This window comes from Stegostoma tigrinum, chromosome 36 (assembly GCF_030684315.1).
Source record: "Stegostoma tigrinum isolate sSteTig4 chromosome 36, sSteTig4.hap1, whole genome shotgun sequence".
In the NCBI taxonomy this organism is placed as follows: Eukaryota; Metazoa; Chordata; class Chondrichthyes; order Orectolobiformes; family Stegostomatidae; genus Stegostoma; species Stegostoma tigrinum.
This window is the reverse complement of record NC_081389.1, coordinates 446179-462537: the sequence shown is the minus strand read 5'-3', so window position 1 is coordinate 462537 and position 16359 is coordinate 446179. Positions and strand designations below refer to the sequence as shown.

General features: G+C 42.5%; 1 protein-coding gene across 1 annotated transcript in view; it reads right to left on the bottom strand.

Moving 5' to 3' along the window:
• Window positions 1-16359, bottom strand: part of herc1 (HECT and RLD domain containing E3 ubiquitin protein ligase family member 1) — a 339275-nt gene that overhangs the window by 206567 nt on the left and 116349 nt on the right. The window contains exons 29-31 of the mRNA XM_059640184.1: window positions 12896-13133; window positions 6741-6913; window positions 5728-5883 (exon numbers count right to left, since the gene is read on the bottom strand). Of these exons, the coding sequence (XP_059496167.1) occupies window positions 5728-5883; window positions 6741-6913; window positions 12896-13133 (567 nt within the window). The remainder of the gene's footprint in view (window positions 1-5727; window positions 5884-6740; window positions 6914-12895; window positions 13134-16359) is intronic.

Sequence of the window (16359 nt, the reverse complement as noted above, 5' to 3'; positions counted from 1 at the left end):
ACGAGCATTTAGATAAAGTGCCTTAACACTAACTTTCTTATCATTATTAGAGAGGTTGGAAATCCTAAAATGTCTTCAGCTATCCTTCCTTTTTGCTGTATTCCTAGTCTGCCTTGAGCTTAAATCCACCTGCCCACATGCTATCCTGTTGCTTATCTTTCCATTTAACTCCATACTCCCTGTCTCTTTCACTTTCCCTTCCCCCGCTACTGACCACCCTATTTATCCTTGTCGCTAGAACACTGGTTCCAGATTGGTTCAGGTGGAGACTGTCCCAATGGTACAGATAGCCCCCAGTTCCAAAACTGATGCCAATGCCCCATGAAATGGAATCCCTCTTTCCCACACCAATCCCCTAGCCACGTGTTTACTTCCCTAACTTTCTTTTCCCTATGCCAATTGGCACGTGGCTCAGGCAGTAATCCGGAGATTATGACCCTTGAGGACCTGTACTTCAATTTCTTTCCTAGTGCTTCATAATCCCCGAACGGGTCCTCTACTGGATTTTGGTGAAACAAGCAACAGCAGAACTTATACAATTAAAATTACAGCCTTGGGTAGTGTTGTACGACAGAGACCTAGGGATTCAGGAACATAATTCTCTCAAGTTTGTATCACATACAGATATGGTGGTTAAGATGATGTTCAGCACGCTTGCCTTCAATGGCTCAGATGTCTGGGTAGAGGATTTGGGACCTTACGTTGAGGTTGGACAGGACAATGGTGAGTCCTCTCTGGAGTACAGATTCCCATTGTGGGCACCCTATTATTAAACTGGAGAGGGTTCAGAAGAGATTTACCAGGATGCTGCCGGGAATGGAGGATTTGAGTTATGGGGAGAAGCTGGATAAGCTAGGACGTTTTCACTGGAGAACAGAAGGTTAAGGAGCGAACTTACTGAGGTTTACAAGATAATTGGGGTATAGGTAACTTTACTGGCAGGTGGGGGATTTCAAGATCAGGGGCATATTTTTAACGTGACGGAAGAAAGATTTTAAAAAGACACCAGGTGAGTTCCATTTTAAACAGAGTGTGGTTCGGATGTGGAATGAATTTCCCAAAGAAGTGGGAGATGTAAGTACTGTTAAATGTTTAAAAGACATTTAGATAAGCACATGAGCAAGAAATATTTGGACGGATATGAGCTAAGTACAGGCAGATGGGGCTAGTTTAGCTTGCGAACATGGTCAGCATGAGCTAAAGGGTCTGTTTTCATGCTGTATAACTCTGATTCTACATCAAAGGGAAGAGAATAACCAGGGAAGGAGTAGGGCTCATTCGAGACAAAGGACAGGTGGAGGACATTGGTAGAGCGTAAAACAAAAACTTCACAACTGTTTTCGCTTTGGAAAAGGAGGATATAGGTACACAATTCAGGAAGAGGGACTGTGAGGGTCTTGAGTATTGAGAGATTGGGAGTGAGGAAAAAGTTTTAAAGGTTTAAAAACGGACAAATAACCTGTTCCAGCTGAATTGTATCCAAGGCTTCAGTGGGAGATGAGGGAGGAAATCAGAGGGGTTCTGGCCCAAATTTCTAACTGGTCTCTGGCCACTGAGGGGTCACCACAAGGCTAGAGAACACCTAATGTTTCCACCTTTCAAGAAGGGTGATAAAGATAAACCAGGGAGCACTTAAATCTCACACCATGGAAATGAAATCTTTGGAGAAAATTCTAAAGAACAGAATTAATCTGTTGAGAAAAATAAGGCTTGATCAGGGATAGTTAGAATGACTTTGTCAGACGGTGGTCGTGCTTAACAAAGCTGGCTGAAATTTTTTATGACGTGACCAAGTGTGTAAATGAGGACAGTACTGTTGGTGAAGTTCATATTCATTTCAGCAAAACTTTTACAAGGTCCTACAGGAGAGACGGATAAAAGCAAAAACAGATGGGATCTCGGGTAACTTGGCAAGTTAGCTTCAAAACTGGCTGAGTAGCAACTGAAGAGGGTGGTGGTAGAATGTAGATGAGAACATTTGAGGTGGGGGGGGGTGGCGTGGTTAAGTAAGTGACAAGGTGGCATGGTGGCTCAGTGGCTAGCACTGCAGCCTCACAGTGCCTGGGATGCCGGTTCAAATCCAGTTTTGGGTGACTGTGTGGAGCTTTCCCTGTGTCTGTGTATGTTTCCACCAGGTGCTTTGGTTTTCTTCCAAGTCCAAAGATGTGAAGGTTAGGCGATTTGGCCATGCTAAATTGCCCATCGTGTCCAAGAAATGTGCCAGCTCCGTGGATTAACCACGGTAAATGCATGGTTACAGAGACAGCGTGGAGGGCTGGGCCTGGATTGGATGCTGTTCGGAAAGTCAATGCCATTTCAATGGGCCGAATGGCTCTTTCGATAACGTGAGGATTTTATGATTCTAAGTTAGTTTGCAGAAGCTTGGCAGAAAGGTTGACAGTGAGGAACGCAGTCTTAAGTTACAGTAATATATAAACAGATTAGTTAATTGGAATTTAACCCTGATAATCATGAGGTGATATACTTTGGAAAAAGGAACACATCAAGCAAGAACTCAATGAACGGCAGGACAGTTGAAAGCTCAAAACAAGTACAGAGGGATCTTGAGTATTTGACCACAAATCCTTCAGATGGCAAGGCAGGTTTATAGGTTAGTGAAGAACGCATATGGGGCACCTGCTTTTGTCTGTTGTGGCATAGATTATAACAGTAGGAGGTTATGTTGGTGTTGTACAGAAGTTTAATAAGATCACAGCTGGAGAACCTTGTGCAGTTCTACTGTCCACACCACTGGAAGAATGTTAATGGACGGAAGTGGTTGCAGAGGAGATTTACCAGGATGTTGCCTAGAACGGAGGACTTCAGAAGAGAGGCTGAATAAGCTAAGAGTGTTTTCTGTGGCACAAAAAAGGTTGAAGGAGAGCTAACAGAGTTGTAAAACAGGTGTCCCAGAAAGACCGAAAGGATCATTGACAAGGGAACATAATTTTAAAAGTGGAGGTTTAAATGTGAAAATGCTTCCACACAGAGTGATGGGGGTCTGGAGCGCACTGCCTGGGAGGGTAGTTGAGGGATATTACCTCACAACCTTTAAGTAGTACTTGATGAGCATTTCCAAGCATCACAATATTCAAGGATACAGCCTTGTTCTATAAAGTGAAACTGCGTAGATTGATGTAGCAAAATTGGAAATTGCTGGGAAAACTCCAAATTTCAATTTTGTTTCTGGTTCGCAGAATCTGCATCCTTTAGCGTTTTTTTTAAGTATTTTGGTGGTACAGGCTTGATGGGCCAAAAGGCCTCTTCTGTCTTCCATGTTTCTTTGAGACTGTGCTATGTTGTGAAAAACATTCATTCTTAAAAAAAATTATCACACTAAAATTCCTGTACTTTAATGAAGCCAAACAGCTAGTGCAACAAACAATTGAATTCATAGTCAACAAAGATCTAAAATCATACACACCTATCGATTGAACAGTTCAATAAAATACTTTCAAATAATGGATACCCCGCCTCATGCGGGGGCCGGGGGGTGGTGTGGGGGGAGGAAGAGGTGTGACCTTCATGGTGACCTCAGCCGGTACAGGAAATGAACTTATACCGTTGGTGTCACTCTGCAGTCATCTTGCCAACTCAGCTAACTTGCCAGTTCAACAAAACGCTTTCAAACAATGGATACCAGGTCTTCATGAAATCCTTGAACATGCAGAACAGAACATTTTGCTTGATTTTTGAAGTTACTGGTGAATGCAATCAATTTCAACAGACTTCCAAAAATATTTACTTATTTCTTTCTGAATAGGATTCTTTTCTCAGTACCTTCAGCAATTTGACAACTGGAGTAAAAAAACTAGAGAGGAAACAGGGTAACCAGGCCAGAAGCTTCCCAAAAATCACTTTGCGAATGTCAAAACTCAGTTCCCTCCCTTTAATTCCTTCATAATCAACATTCCCTCTGACTAGCTTGTTAACACTAAATTAACATCCAACCAGCTGCAAACTCTGAGCGTAACAATCAATCAGTGCTGATTTTTCTACAGTCTTCTTAGATCAATCATTAAGTTTCATTACTTTCCAGGCTAGTTCTTGATGAGTAAAATCTACCTTGGTTCTGTCCTCCTTTAAAACAAGCAGCTGTTCAAAGTTCACTTCCTAACTTCAAGTCTCAGATCTCAACATTATGCAACTACACAAGCATAACTAGTAAACATGAAATGCACAACAATAACAGTTTTGACAATCCTAAAAAGGCATCTGACCTCTCAGCAAGAGTGCCTTACCTCTCCAAAATGGCAACTTTCTGTTCTGACGAAGGGCCACTGGACCCGAAATGTTAACTTTGTTTTTCCTTCCTGCCAGACCTGCTAAGCTTTTCCGGAAAATTTGTTTTTGTAAAGGGACATCTTATTTCTCCAGAAGATTACCTTTGCTACCCAAATAAATCCAAAGTTCAGAAGTGATCTTACATGATCTAATCTGCACATTTCATGATTCAGACATCTACTTCATCTAAATATACAGGAGCAAAGGCAGCTGAAAAGTAAATTGCCAGTTGCTTCTGTAAATGGCACACACACAAATCCAAGCCAACTCTATCCCCTTCTCTGCGAAAATGGGAAGTACTGAGTTCAGGGCAATGTTTTCATGCTACTTTGCACCATTTTTACCACCATTGAGGCCTCTCTTTTCATGCAAAAATCTGCACCTAATATCTCCATACACAGTTTGGAGTTATTTTACAAGATTTTTGTAAACTACCTTGGAATGGTTTGTTGTAATAAAGGTGCAATTTAAAGTTGCTGTTATTATTCAGGTGGTGAATATTTGGATTAGGATAGTTAGGTAGCTGTTTTTGACCAGTGCAGATTCACTCAGCCTAAGGGCCTTGTTTTGTTACTCCATGACTGGCTTTCAGGAAGTAACCAAAACTATTTTTCAGAGGAAATGAAAAAAAAGCACAGTTCCTTTTCAAATAAAAACAACCACTACATTGAGGCAGAATGGTTGACAATAAAAACATTTAAAACTTAGATTGGCTTCTAGTTTGTGGCCATTACCATCTTTCTGAATGCAGTGTTATGCATATATTGCATCAGTACATAATCTACATGTGGCTTTATACTCAAAACTCAGGCTGACATAGGAAAATATACTCATTATAAATGACGGTAAAATAATAACGACTCAAGATATTTTTCTTTGGAAACAGGAAATGATTTTGTGACATTGATACTTCTACATACAGATTTTATCAAATCACTGTGTCAAGTATATCAATATACCTAGTGCGACATGCCCGATGTTTCGCTGAAAGTTACAGAACTATCTTGAAATGTTTACGTATCCCAATACGAAACTGATTTTCCAATCTTAAAATGCCCTCAGCAAACAGCAATTAAACTCAGCATTCATGTGTTTATTTTGATGCAATTAGACTTCCTAGCCTAAGAGATAGCTCCCATTACAGTACCATATATTGCAATATATTGAATATTTCTCCCATAATTCTGTATCAGCCAACTTACAGTTCCTTTTAAAAGAAAGGCATTTAAGGAATTTGAACTGCAGATTAAAATTTACATGCCATTTATGAATCTTCATTTGATAAAGCAGTTACGATTACCTGTATTCTCAGAGAATAGTGATGTGCTAGCGTGTAAATGTCACAACCACGCTACCAAACCACAGATTACTCACATACATGGGAGATATGTTAGTGTTAAGAATTAATTAATTCTTAATACTTTTTCAAGAGAAGTTCCTTACCGGAAAAATATTTTTGTGCAGCAATATTAAGCAGCACTTCGGTCCATTTAGGCGATGCCATTTTTGACTGAATAGCTTTTGAGGAAACAACTCTCCGTAAGAAAACAAGAAAATCCCCCAGCTGCAGATCTGCTGCATGTTGTTTTCGTAGAATAGCTGTAGGAGAAAAACAGCACAAAAAGATTTCAGTCACATAACCGAATATCAAGAAATTACTGGGGCACATTCCTGGTATGGAAATCAGATTTATTTGATGTGGGGGAACGGAGCAAAAAAATAACTCTAGTGGAGGATTATTGGTAATCTCGGCATTCTGAGCAAAATACAGTGTCTCATTTTTTATGAATTAATTTAATTACATTAATTAATATTCCCCTAAACTTGAACATTACAAAGTTGAATGTTGAAAATTTATTAGAATATATCTGAAACATCTGCATCACATTTGTAAACATTGCTAGCACACAGTCACAAGCCATTTGTGTTGGGACTGAAGAGAAGAGAAATTAAACACTACAGATGCAAAGTTTACCCAGAATGCACAGTATCAAAACTATTTTACTTGTTTCAAGGAATCTGAAAAAGCTCCACCTCAGCAATTTTCTTTACGCTTACTCACAAGCAAGAACCCTTCTGTACCTATCAGTTCTGAGAAGAAGTGGGTGGTAGACTGCAATCCTACAGTCAATTACTTGTAACTGGGAATTTGTACCTTTTATGCACTATCCATACTTCAAGTTTTACATTTTCCTGATATAATCTTAAATAAATAAGAGTTAGCTGACGTGGTGAAAATCAAAATCTTAGCTGATTTAACGACAATGTCTTAAAGCCCCACTGGAGTAGAAAAATCACAAAAAAAAAATTATGTCTAATTCCAGTGTTGAAGCTTGGGCATACTTTTGTTTTAGAGTTTCTCATGCTTAAACCAGAGGTGCAAATCCTGCAGCTACCAACATACCCACAATTTTAAAACAGACACAAACTATCTTTTTCAATTATTGTTCCAATACCTTTCAGATCTTTGGTATCCTCAGTCTCACCGATCTCAGCTAATTTGTTTTCTCCGTCCCCATGCAAAGGGGCTAGCTGCACTCCAGCCTGAGATAGTAAGCTTTTCAGCTGACTGCAGAGCAGGTCTAAGAGAGACTGAACCACCTTAGGGCTCAGCTTGTCTGCATATGTTCTATGGAATAAGAATAAAATATACATAAAAGTATTGATATCTGAATTGCTGAAGATGATGATGTGTAACCTTAAATTGGTAACAGCATTGTTCAGTGCAATAATTTACATATAATCAGAAGTGAGTTTAATACCTATTCACTGCTGAGTTTTCAGAGTTTGAAGAAAATCCATTTGAACAGAGTAATGGATAGCAGGTAGCACCACTGAATTTGTATTTTATGACAAATCAGGATATAATTTTTACTTTTATTAATCCTATTTTACCTATTCGACCTGTTCAAAGTAGATTAGATTAGATTACCTACAGTATGGAAACAGGCCCTTTGGCCCAACAAGTCCACACCGCCCTTGAAGCGTCCCACCCAGACCCAACCCCTATAATCCACACACCTCGGAACACTACGGGCAATTTAGCATGGCCAATCCACCTAGCCTGCACATCCCTGGACCGTGGGAAGAAACCAGAGGATGAGGAAACCCACGCAGACACGGGGAGAACGTGCAAACTCCACACAGACAGCCACCCGAGGCTGGAATCGAACCCGGGTCCCTGGCACTGTGAGGCTACAGTGTTAACTGCTGAGCCACCATCGGATTTGTTTAATTTTTGAAAGAAAATATTGATATCACATTTGCTGGTGTTATTCTAAAAACATCCATAGAGTAAGGGATGTGATCAATGCCACAGAATTTTCACACAAGGCTTGGTAAACAACTTAAAGATGAGAACCTTGCAAGGGTGTTGCACTTTCTCTCAACTTTAAGCTAATTTTATCATTTGCTCTTGCTTGCTCAAAGATCATTTTGCACTCTCTCGACACTTTCTCAAGTCATGGACCCCTTTTGTCAATAAAAGCTCAGTTTCACTGTATCTTCTTAAGATAACATTCTCCTGTTCCCACGAGTGGCAATGTTGTTATTACACATGTCAAGAGCAAGTGCGATTTTAATCTGAGCTTTCTGGCTTAAAGCCAGAAACGCAACACAAGAATTCTGTACGAAATGTAAAAAAGTGTGACCTGGAGATTTTGTTTCTGCAGATAAATCACAAAGACCTAATCTGGAGTGATAAAATTATAGAAAACACGAAGATAAAATAGCAAAAACTGAAATCACTGGCGAAGCTCAACAGATCTGACAACATCAACAAAGGATATTTATATTGAGGAAGAGGTGGGTTGGGATGAGCAAAAGGCAAGTTGTTAGTGCACATGAAAGTGCACATGAAAGAGGGAGCAAGTGCGGGGTGCACGCAAGGGTGCGCTGGAGAGGGTGTTAGAGAGCTAGGGTAGACTGGGTTTCCCTGGAGCAGAGGAGGTTGACGTGGGATCTTATTAAGATACACAAAATTTTGAAAAGCACAGACAAAGTAGATCATGCAATTTGTTTCCCCTTGGCAGGCGTGTTTAAGACTAGACAGCATACGTTTAGGGTGAGGAGGAAGTATTTTGCAGGACATCAAAGAGAAAGAAAATTTCACCCAGCGTGTGATGGAAATATGGAACAGCTGCCTGACAGGATGGAGGAAGCAGGTACTCTTCTAACACTTAAGAAGCAGCTGAATAAGTACTCAAAGTGCTAGGGTATCCTGTTACATACAAAGTACAGGTAATTGGATTAATGTACTTTGGTGTTTTTTGATCCTTATAGATATGGAGGGCCGAAGGGTCTGTTCAATTGTGGTACGGCTACGATTCTAAATGCCCAAAAGCAAGCTTCAAACATTTGAAAGTTAGTTTGAAAGAGTAGAAACTGCAGGATATAGACAAATGAGCTGAAAAGCTGGTGCAAAGCACAGGGTTTCAGATTCATGGGGCATTGTGACCAGTTTTTGGCTGGGGGTGGGGGGGCAAGATGGGACAAACCGGGTTATACAGGACAGGTTATACCTTGGACAGGACCAGAACCGGCACTTATGTCCTTGCGGAGGGGTACTTTGTAGAGTTGTTCGGGAGCATATAAACTAGTGTGGCAGGGGATGGAAACCAGAGGAGTAGGGCAGGCGATGCAGAAATTGAGGGGGAGGGAGAAACCAAGGCGTACATGGTGAAGAACAAAAACAGGTGGGAACAGGGTAGGTGGTCTAAAATGCAAGTGTTTCAATGTGAGAAGAATAATAGGCAAGGCAGATGAACTTAAGAATTTTGGTTAGTACTTGGAACTATGACATTATTCTGATTATGGAGACTTGGCTGAAAGACACAAAACTGGCAGCTGAATTTCCCAGGATTAAGATGTTTCAGGTGTGATAGAAAAGGATGTAAGAAGGGTGGGAAGTTGCATTATTGGTAAAGGAATATCTCAAGGTGTATTCAAAGTGAGGCAATATGGATAGAACTCAGGCAAAGGAAAGGTGAAATCACAATGCTATGAGTACACTCCAGGCCTCTGAACAGCCAGTGACAGATTTTGGAAAGATGTGAAAACAGCAGGATTGTTGTGGTGGGTAATTTTAACTTCCCCTAGATTGACTGGGACTCACTTTTTAATAGGGGCTTGGATAGGGCAGAATTTTAAGGACCATTCAGGAGGGTTTCTTGACACGGTATGTAAATAGATTAAACATGTAAGGGGATATAGCAGCAACACAGTGTGGAGCTGGAGGAACACAGCAAGCTAAGATGCAGAAGAGCAGGCAAGTTGACGTTTTGGGTCAGGACCCTTCTTCAGAAAAAGGGAGGGAGAAGGGAGCTGGGAATTAAATAGAGAGGGGAGGTGGGGCTGAGGAAAGGTAGGTGGGGTTGTGTTAGGTTGGATGCAGTAGGAGGCAGTGGGGATTGGTCAGCAGGGTAGATGGGGAAAACGATTAACAGGCTGTGTCAAGTCAAGGAGACAGGGATGAGTGGGAGGTTTGGACGTGGGATGAGACCGGGGATGGGGTGATTTTAAAACTGGTCAGTTCTATTTTAAGGCCATAAGGTTGTTGGCTCCCAGGCGGAGTGTGAGATGTTGCACTCCCAGTTTGTGTGTGGTGTCACTGTGGCAATGGAGGCGGCCCAGGATGGACATGTCATCAAGAGCATGGGAGGGAGAGATAAAATGGTTGGCGACCAGAAGGGATTATCATTTGTCGCATACAGCGTACGCTCCACGAAATGGTCCCAGAGTCTGCGCTTGGTCTCACCGATGTACAGGAGGCCACATTGGGACCAACAGATACAGTAGACCAGGTTGGAGATGTACAGGTGAACTCCTGTCAGATATGACAAGTTTGCTTTGGGCCTTGGATGGAGGTGAAGGGGGAGGTGTAGGGGCAGGACACGGTGTTGGGAAATGAGCTCGGCTAGGTGAGTGAAGTTTCAGTGGGGAACCATTTTGGGAGTAGCTACCATAATATCATGAGTTTTAGGATACTCTTGGATAGTCCTCGGTGAAGGTGTTAAACTGGAGAAAGGTGAACAACATTATCAGGAAAGAACTGGACAATGCTGATTGGAGGCAGCTTTTTGAGGATAAATCCATGTTGGGCACATGGGAGTATTTTAAATGGTAGTTGATAACCATTCAGGAGCAGCATGTTCCTGTGGGAATGAAGGACAGGTGCGGCAAGTTACGTGAACCTTGGATGACCAAGGATATTATGCCCTTGTCAAAAAGAAAAAGGAAGCATATGGTGACATCTAGGAGCATAGGACAACAAAACACTTGGAGTTTAAAAAAAGGAATGTAGCAAAGAACAAGTAATTAGAAGAATGGAAAGGAGTCATGAAAAGTTGTTAGAAAACAGGATTCAGGAGAAGCTCAAGGCTTTTTAATGCATATATAAAAAGTAAGAGGGCAGCCAGAGAAAGGATTGGTCCATTCATGGACAAGGGCAGCAGTGGCTCAGTGGTTAGCATTGCTGCTTCAAGGTGCCAGGGGCCCAGGTTCGATTCCACTCTCAGGCGACTGTCTGTGTGGAGACTGTTCCTCCCACAGACCAAAGATGTGCAGGTTAGGTGGATTAGCCATATTAACTTGCCTCTAATGTTCAGGGATGTGCAGGTTAGGCGGGTAAGCCAATGAGAAATGCAGGGATATGTTAGGTGGATGGGTTTGGGTGGAATGCTCTTTAGAGGCTTGGTGGGTGTGGACATGTTCAGTGGAATGGCCTGTTTCCACACAGTAGGGGTTCTATAGTTCCATGGAGGGAACCTGTATATGGAGCCAGCAGAGGTAGGTGAGGTCCTAAATAAATACTTCTGAGTTGATATTCAACAAAGAAGAAATTGGTGGAAGGTGATGTCAGGGAAGGGAGTGTCAAATTGCTAAGACAAGTTGCTATTAAGAAAGAAAGAGGTGCTATGCATCTTACAAAGGTGGTAGCTAGGTCCCTAGGTCTTGATGGGATCTATCCCTGAATATTGAGGGAGGCAAGACAACAAATTTCTGGACAGACATCTTCGTATCCTCTTTGGCCACAGGTGAGGTTCCAGAGGACTGGAGAATAACCAATGTTGTCTCTTTGTTTAAGAAGGGTAGCACAGATAATCCAGGATATGACAGGTCTGTGAGCCTCACGTTGGTGGTACGGAAATTACTAGAAACGATTCTCAGGGACAAGATATATACGCATTTAGAAGAGGATAGACTTATTAGCAACGGACAGCACAGTTTTGTGCTGAGGACATGGTGCTTCAGTAAATTGATAAAGTTTTATTGAGGAAATAACAAACATGATTGATGAAGGAAAAGCGGTTTACATTGTCAAAACTTTTACTGAAGTCCATGGAGACAAAGTCCCTCATGGCAGATTGGTACAAAAAAAGTGAAGTCACACGTTACTGGGGTTAGCTGGCAAAATGAATACAGGACTGCTTTGTCATAGGAGACAGAGCAGCGGTGGTAAGATGCTTTTCAGAATGGAGGGTTGTGACTATTGGTTTTCCACAAGGATCTGTCCTGGGGCCTCTGCTGTTCATGGTTATGAACACTTTGGAGGAAAACGTGGCTTGTCAAATTTGCAGACAATACAAAAATTGGAAGAGTTGCAGATAGTGAGAAGGATTGTCAGAGGGATACAGCAGGATTTGGATCAGTTGAAGGCATGGGCAGAAAAATGGCAGATGGAGTTTAATCCAGAAAAACACGAGGTGATGCATTTCGGAAGATCAAGTCCAGGTGGAAATTACACAATGAATGGCAGAACACTTAAGAGTATTCATACACACAGTGATCTGGGCGTGCAGACAGAGAAGCCTTTGGCATGTTTGCCTTTATTAGAAGGGGCACTGAATGCAAGGATAGACAAATTATACTGTAGCTTTATTGAATTTAACTTAGGCCAACTTGGACAACTGTGTACAGTTCTGGTCACAATGCTATGAGGAGGATATGGGGTGAGGGCGCAGAAAAGTTTACCAGGATGTTGCCTGTGAAGAAAGTTTTCACTGGAATGCAGCAGGTTAAGGGGCAACCTGATAAAGTTTACAAGATTGTGAATGGCATGGATCAAGTGGGAAGAACGAGGCTTTTTCCCCAGGGTGGGGGAGTCAATTACTAAGGGATACAGATTCAAGGTGGAAGAGGTGATGGCTAAAAGAGATGTGCAAGGTAAGTTTTTCCACAAAGGTCACAGAGTACTTGCAATGTGCTGCTGAGCAAATGGTGGATGCAGACACAATAGCACTATTCAAGCAGCACCCGGACGAATACATGAATAGGAAGGGAATAGCAGGATATCGATCCTGTAAGTGAAGCCCGTTTTAGTAAGGAAAGGAAAATGTGTCAGTACAGGCTTGGAGGGCTGAAGGGCCTGTTCTTGTGCTGTATTGTTCTTTGTTTCTGTTTTACAAATTGAAAGAATTTCATGAGGAATGCTGTGGTTTTAAAAGCGAGCCAACTGACGGCAGTTCAGAGATAAAAGGAACTGCAGATGCTGGAGAATCCGAGATAAACAAAGTGTAGAGCTGGATGAACACAGCAGGCCAAGCAGCATTCACATCTGCATTGATCAATACACTCACTACTTCAGCAACAGAAAATTTAAACACTTGCTTACCCTGTGGTGATGGCTAGAATCTGAAGCAATCTAGTGCTTGCAACCTTCAAAGCTGTGCTTAGTTGTGAAACACCTGGTTTATGTATCAATTGCAGTGGCTGTCCCAGCATTGTGTCAGCGCCACACAACTGGGATAGTACATTCAACAAACCGCTAGAGATTGCCAAAGAGACATCCACTGGCTGGTAACGCACGCTAAGTGCGAATACCGTAACCAGCAAAAGGCGCTGCTGGGCTCCTGTATCAGGGATAAAAACAATATTTATCTGTAACAATAAAGAATTTAATAATGAGGATGATAAACAACAACACTGCATTTTACATGTTTCAAAAACAGTTTACATTGTCATTCACTATAAAATATAAAGCACTTAAGTAATATAAAACAGTCAGGTGGCAAATCAAGATCAAGAACCGGTTTCAGGTGACATGAACTTGGCAGACAGGCTTTAGATAAATCGAACCAAACAGCACATTCCTATTTCAGTAGCTAATTTAAAAATGTAAACAATATGTGCAAAGCAATCATCTAACTGACTTAGCGATATCACAGTGCAGACCTGGAGGAACACAGCAGTCCAGACAGCATCAGAGAAACAGAAAAGTTGACATTTCGGGTTGGGACTCTTCTTCAGATGGGGATGGGGAAGGGAGCTCAGAAATAAAGAGATAGGGGAGGGGTAGGACTCGGGAAGGGGAGGTAGGGTGGTGATCAGTGGATGCAAGTAGGAAATAGTGGGGATTGGTGGGTGAGGTGGGAGGGGCAGTTAGGTGTGAGAGAAGATGGACAGGTTGTGTCAGGCAAGGAAGCGGGGATGAGAGGGAGGGGTCATGGGATAAGGTGGGGAGATTGGTAAAATCCACACTTAGGCCACTGGGCCGTAGGTTCCCAAAGCAGAATATGAGGTGCTGCTCCTCCAGTTTGCAGGTGGCATCATTGTGACACTGGTGGAGGCCCAGGATGGACCCGGGGGAGTTGAAGTGGTTCGCAACCGGCAGGTGTTGTCATCGGTCGTGAACAGAGCACAGGTGCTCTCCAGAACGGTCTCCGAGCCCCTGCTTGCTCTCACCGATGTAGAGGCAGCCACAGCAGGAGCAGTGGATGCAATAGACCATGTTGACAAATGTGTAGATGAACCCTTGTCTGATGTGGAAGGTTTGTTTGGTGCCTAGAACAGAGGTGAGGGGGAGGGGGGGAGGTGTAGGGGCAGGTGTTGCACTTCCTGCGGTTGCAAGGAAAGGTGCTGTGGGTGGCTGAGTAGTGGGGTCTGTAGAGTGGACGAGGTAGTCGTGGAGAAAGAAGTCTTTACAAAAAGCAGATGGGGTGGAGAGGGAAATAGATCTTTGATTGTGGGGTCAGACTGTAGGTGGTGGAAGTGGCAGAGAATGATGCATTGGGTACGGAGGTTGGTGGGGTGATACGCGAAGACAAGGTGAATTCTGTCTTTGTTTTTATTGGAGGGAGAGGATGTGAGGGTAGAGATGCGGGAAACGGAAGACATGTGGGTTTAAGGCATTTTCAACCACCAAAGAGTGGGGTGGGGGAAGTTGCAGTCCTTGAAATAGGAGGACATTTGGAATGTGTGGTAGTGGAACACCTCATCTTGGGAGCAGACGCGACAGAGACAGAAGAATTGGAAGTAGGGGATTGCATTCTTGCAGAAAGGTGCGGGGGAGAAGGCGTAGTCTAGGCCGCTATGAGTGGGCTTGAAATAGATGATGGTTTCGAAAGCAGGCACCAGAGATGGAGACAGAGGGGTCCAGGAAAGAGCGAGAAGTATCAGAGATGGTCCAGGTGAATTTGAGGTTGGGGTGAAAGGTGTTAAAGTTCAAGCTCCTTGTCGGAACACGAGGCAGCGCTGATACAGTCAATGTAGTGGAGGAAGAGGTTGGGGACAGTGCCAGTGTAACGGTGGAAAAGGGACTGTTCCATGTATCCAATGAAGAGACAGGCATAGCTTGGGTCCATGCAGGTGCTGACTGCCACCCCCTTAGCCTGTAGGAAGTGGGAAGCCAGTTCACCTGCACGTACAGTATCTATAACGAATCTCATGTAACGAGCACAACAGACATTACATTGGACAAACAGGGAGGAAACTGACAACCAGGACACACAAATACCAGCTGGCAGTAAAAAGATATGACCGCTATTCACTTGTCTTGATACACACAGACAAAGAAGGCCATTAGTTTAACTGGGACAACGTGACTATACTGGGGCAAACAAACAAGAGCTGCAAGGGAATTTCTGGAGGCCTGGTTCTCAGCACGGGGCTCCATTAACAAACAGTAGAAACAAACCCTGTAACGCATACTGATGCTGAAAAAAAAACCTAAAGCGACAAGACACACCACACCAGAGGATCCTATAAATTCATAACTGATCAGAACACCGATGCTATAATTAGAGGTTCCACTGATGATGTTGCTTGGACTGGTAACGAAATGTCTGCTCACCATGGAACCATTGGATCAACGAGCAAACAAACAACTGCATCTACAACCTGAGCTACAAATTTTTGCTCAGATCTAATTTAAAAAATCTAGGCCTACTAGGGGTCAAATATGGATCAGAGTGAGAAGAATGTGGGAAGTTGATGCAATGAGCTACTCAAAATTCAAAGAAGGCTGGTCAATTAGAAGTAGACTGTACTGAAACCAAGAATATTAAACAGCAGATTGTAGACTGCAACAAAACATTGTCTCGTGAAGAGTGTGGTTGGTGCCCTGCGCAATTCCACGGAGGAGGCAAACAAAGTTTTACATGGCAAAAGCAGGCACAAGAGCTACCAGTTTTTCCAGAGTGAATTTCAGAAATTGAAGAGGGAACGAAAGAGATTGTGAGGTACACTCGGTGAAGAGATAGTGGAAACAAAATGCCATGCAGAATGCTGACGTCAGGCCACCTGATGAAGGGGCAGCACTTCGAAAGCTTATGATTTCAAATAAACCTATTGCACTATAACCTTGGTTAGACACAAAAATACTGCAGTTGCAGTCAAAGGTAGATGCAGGAGGCTGGAAAAACACAGCAAGCCAGGCAACATCTGGAGGAATCAACATTTCAGGTATTATATTTCCTCAGGACACAAGAGCTGAAAAAGTGCTTAGTGAGTACTTTGCACTTTCTTTTATCAAGAATATGCTGCCAAAGTCATAATCAACATTTTTTTGTTGAACAAAGGCATGGAAGGATGAACTTAGAACTACAGACAGGCCAAGTTTAACCTAAGTGGTGGAAAAACTTATGTAAATGATATTCAGGGACAAAAACTAGCTGTGACTTCTACACATGTGGATTAATCAAGAAAACCCAAGATAAAAGTAATTTGCCTTGAACAAATTTAACTAACTCGATTTGACTATCTTTTAAAAAGATCAAGATATTTATGAAGATAATGAGGAAGCTATGACGTTCATGATGCCACATAACAGGCAAGCAAGCAAGTTGGAGCCCATTGAAC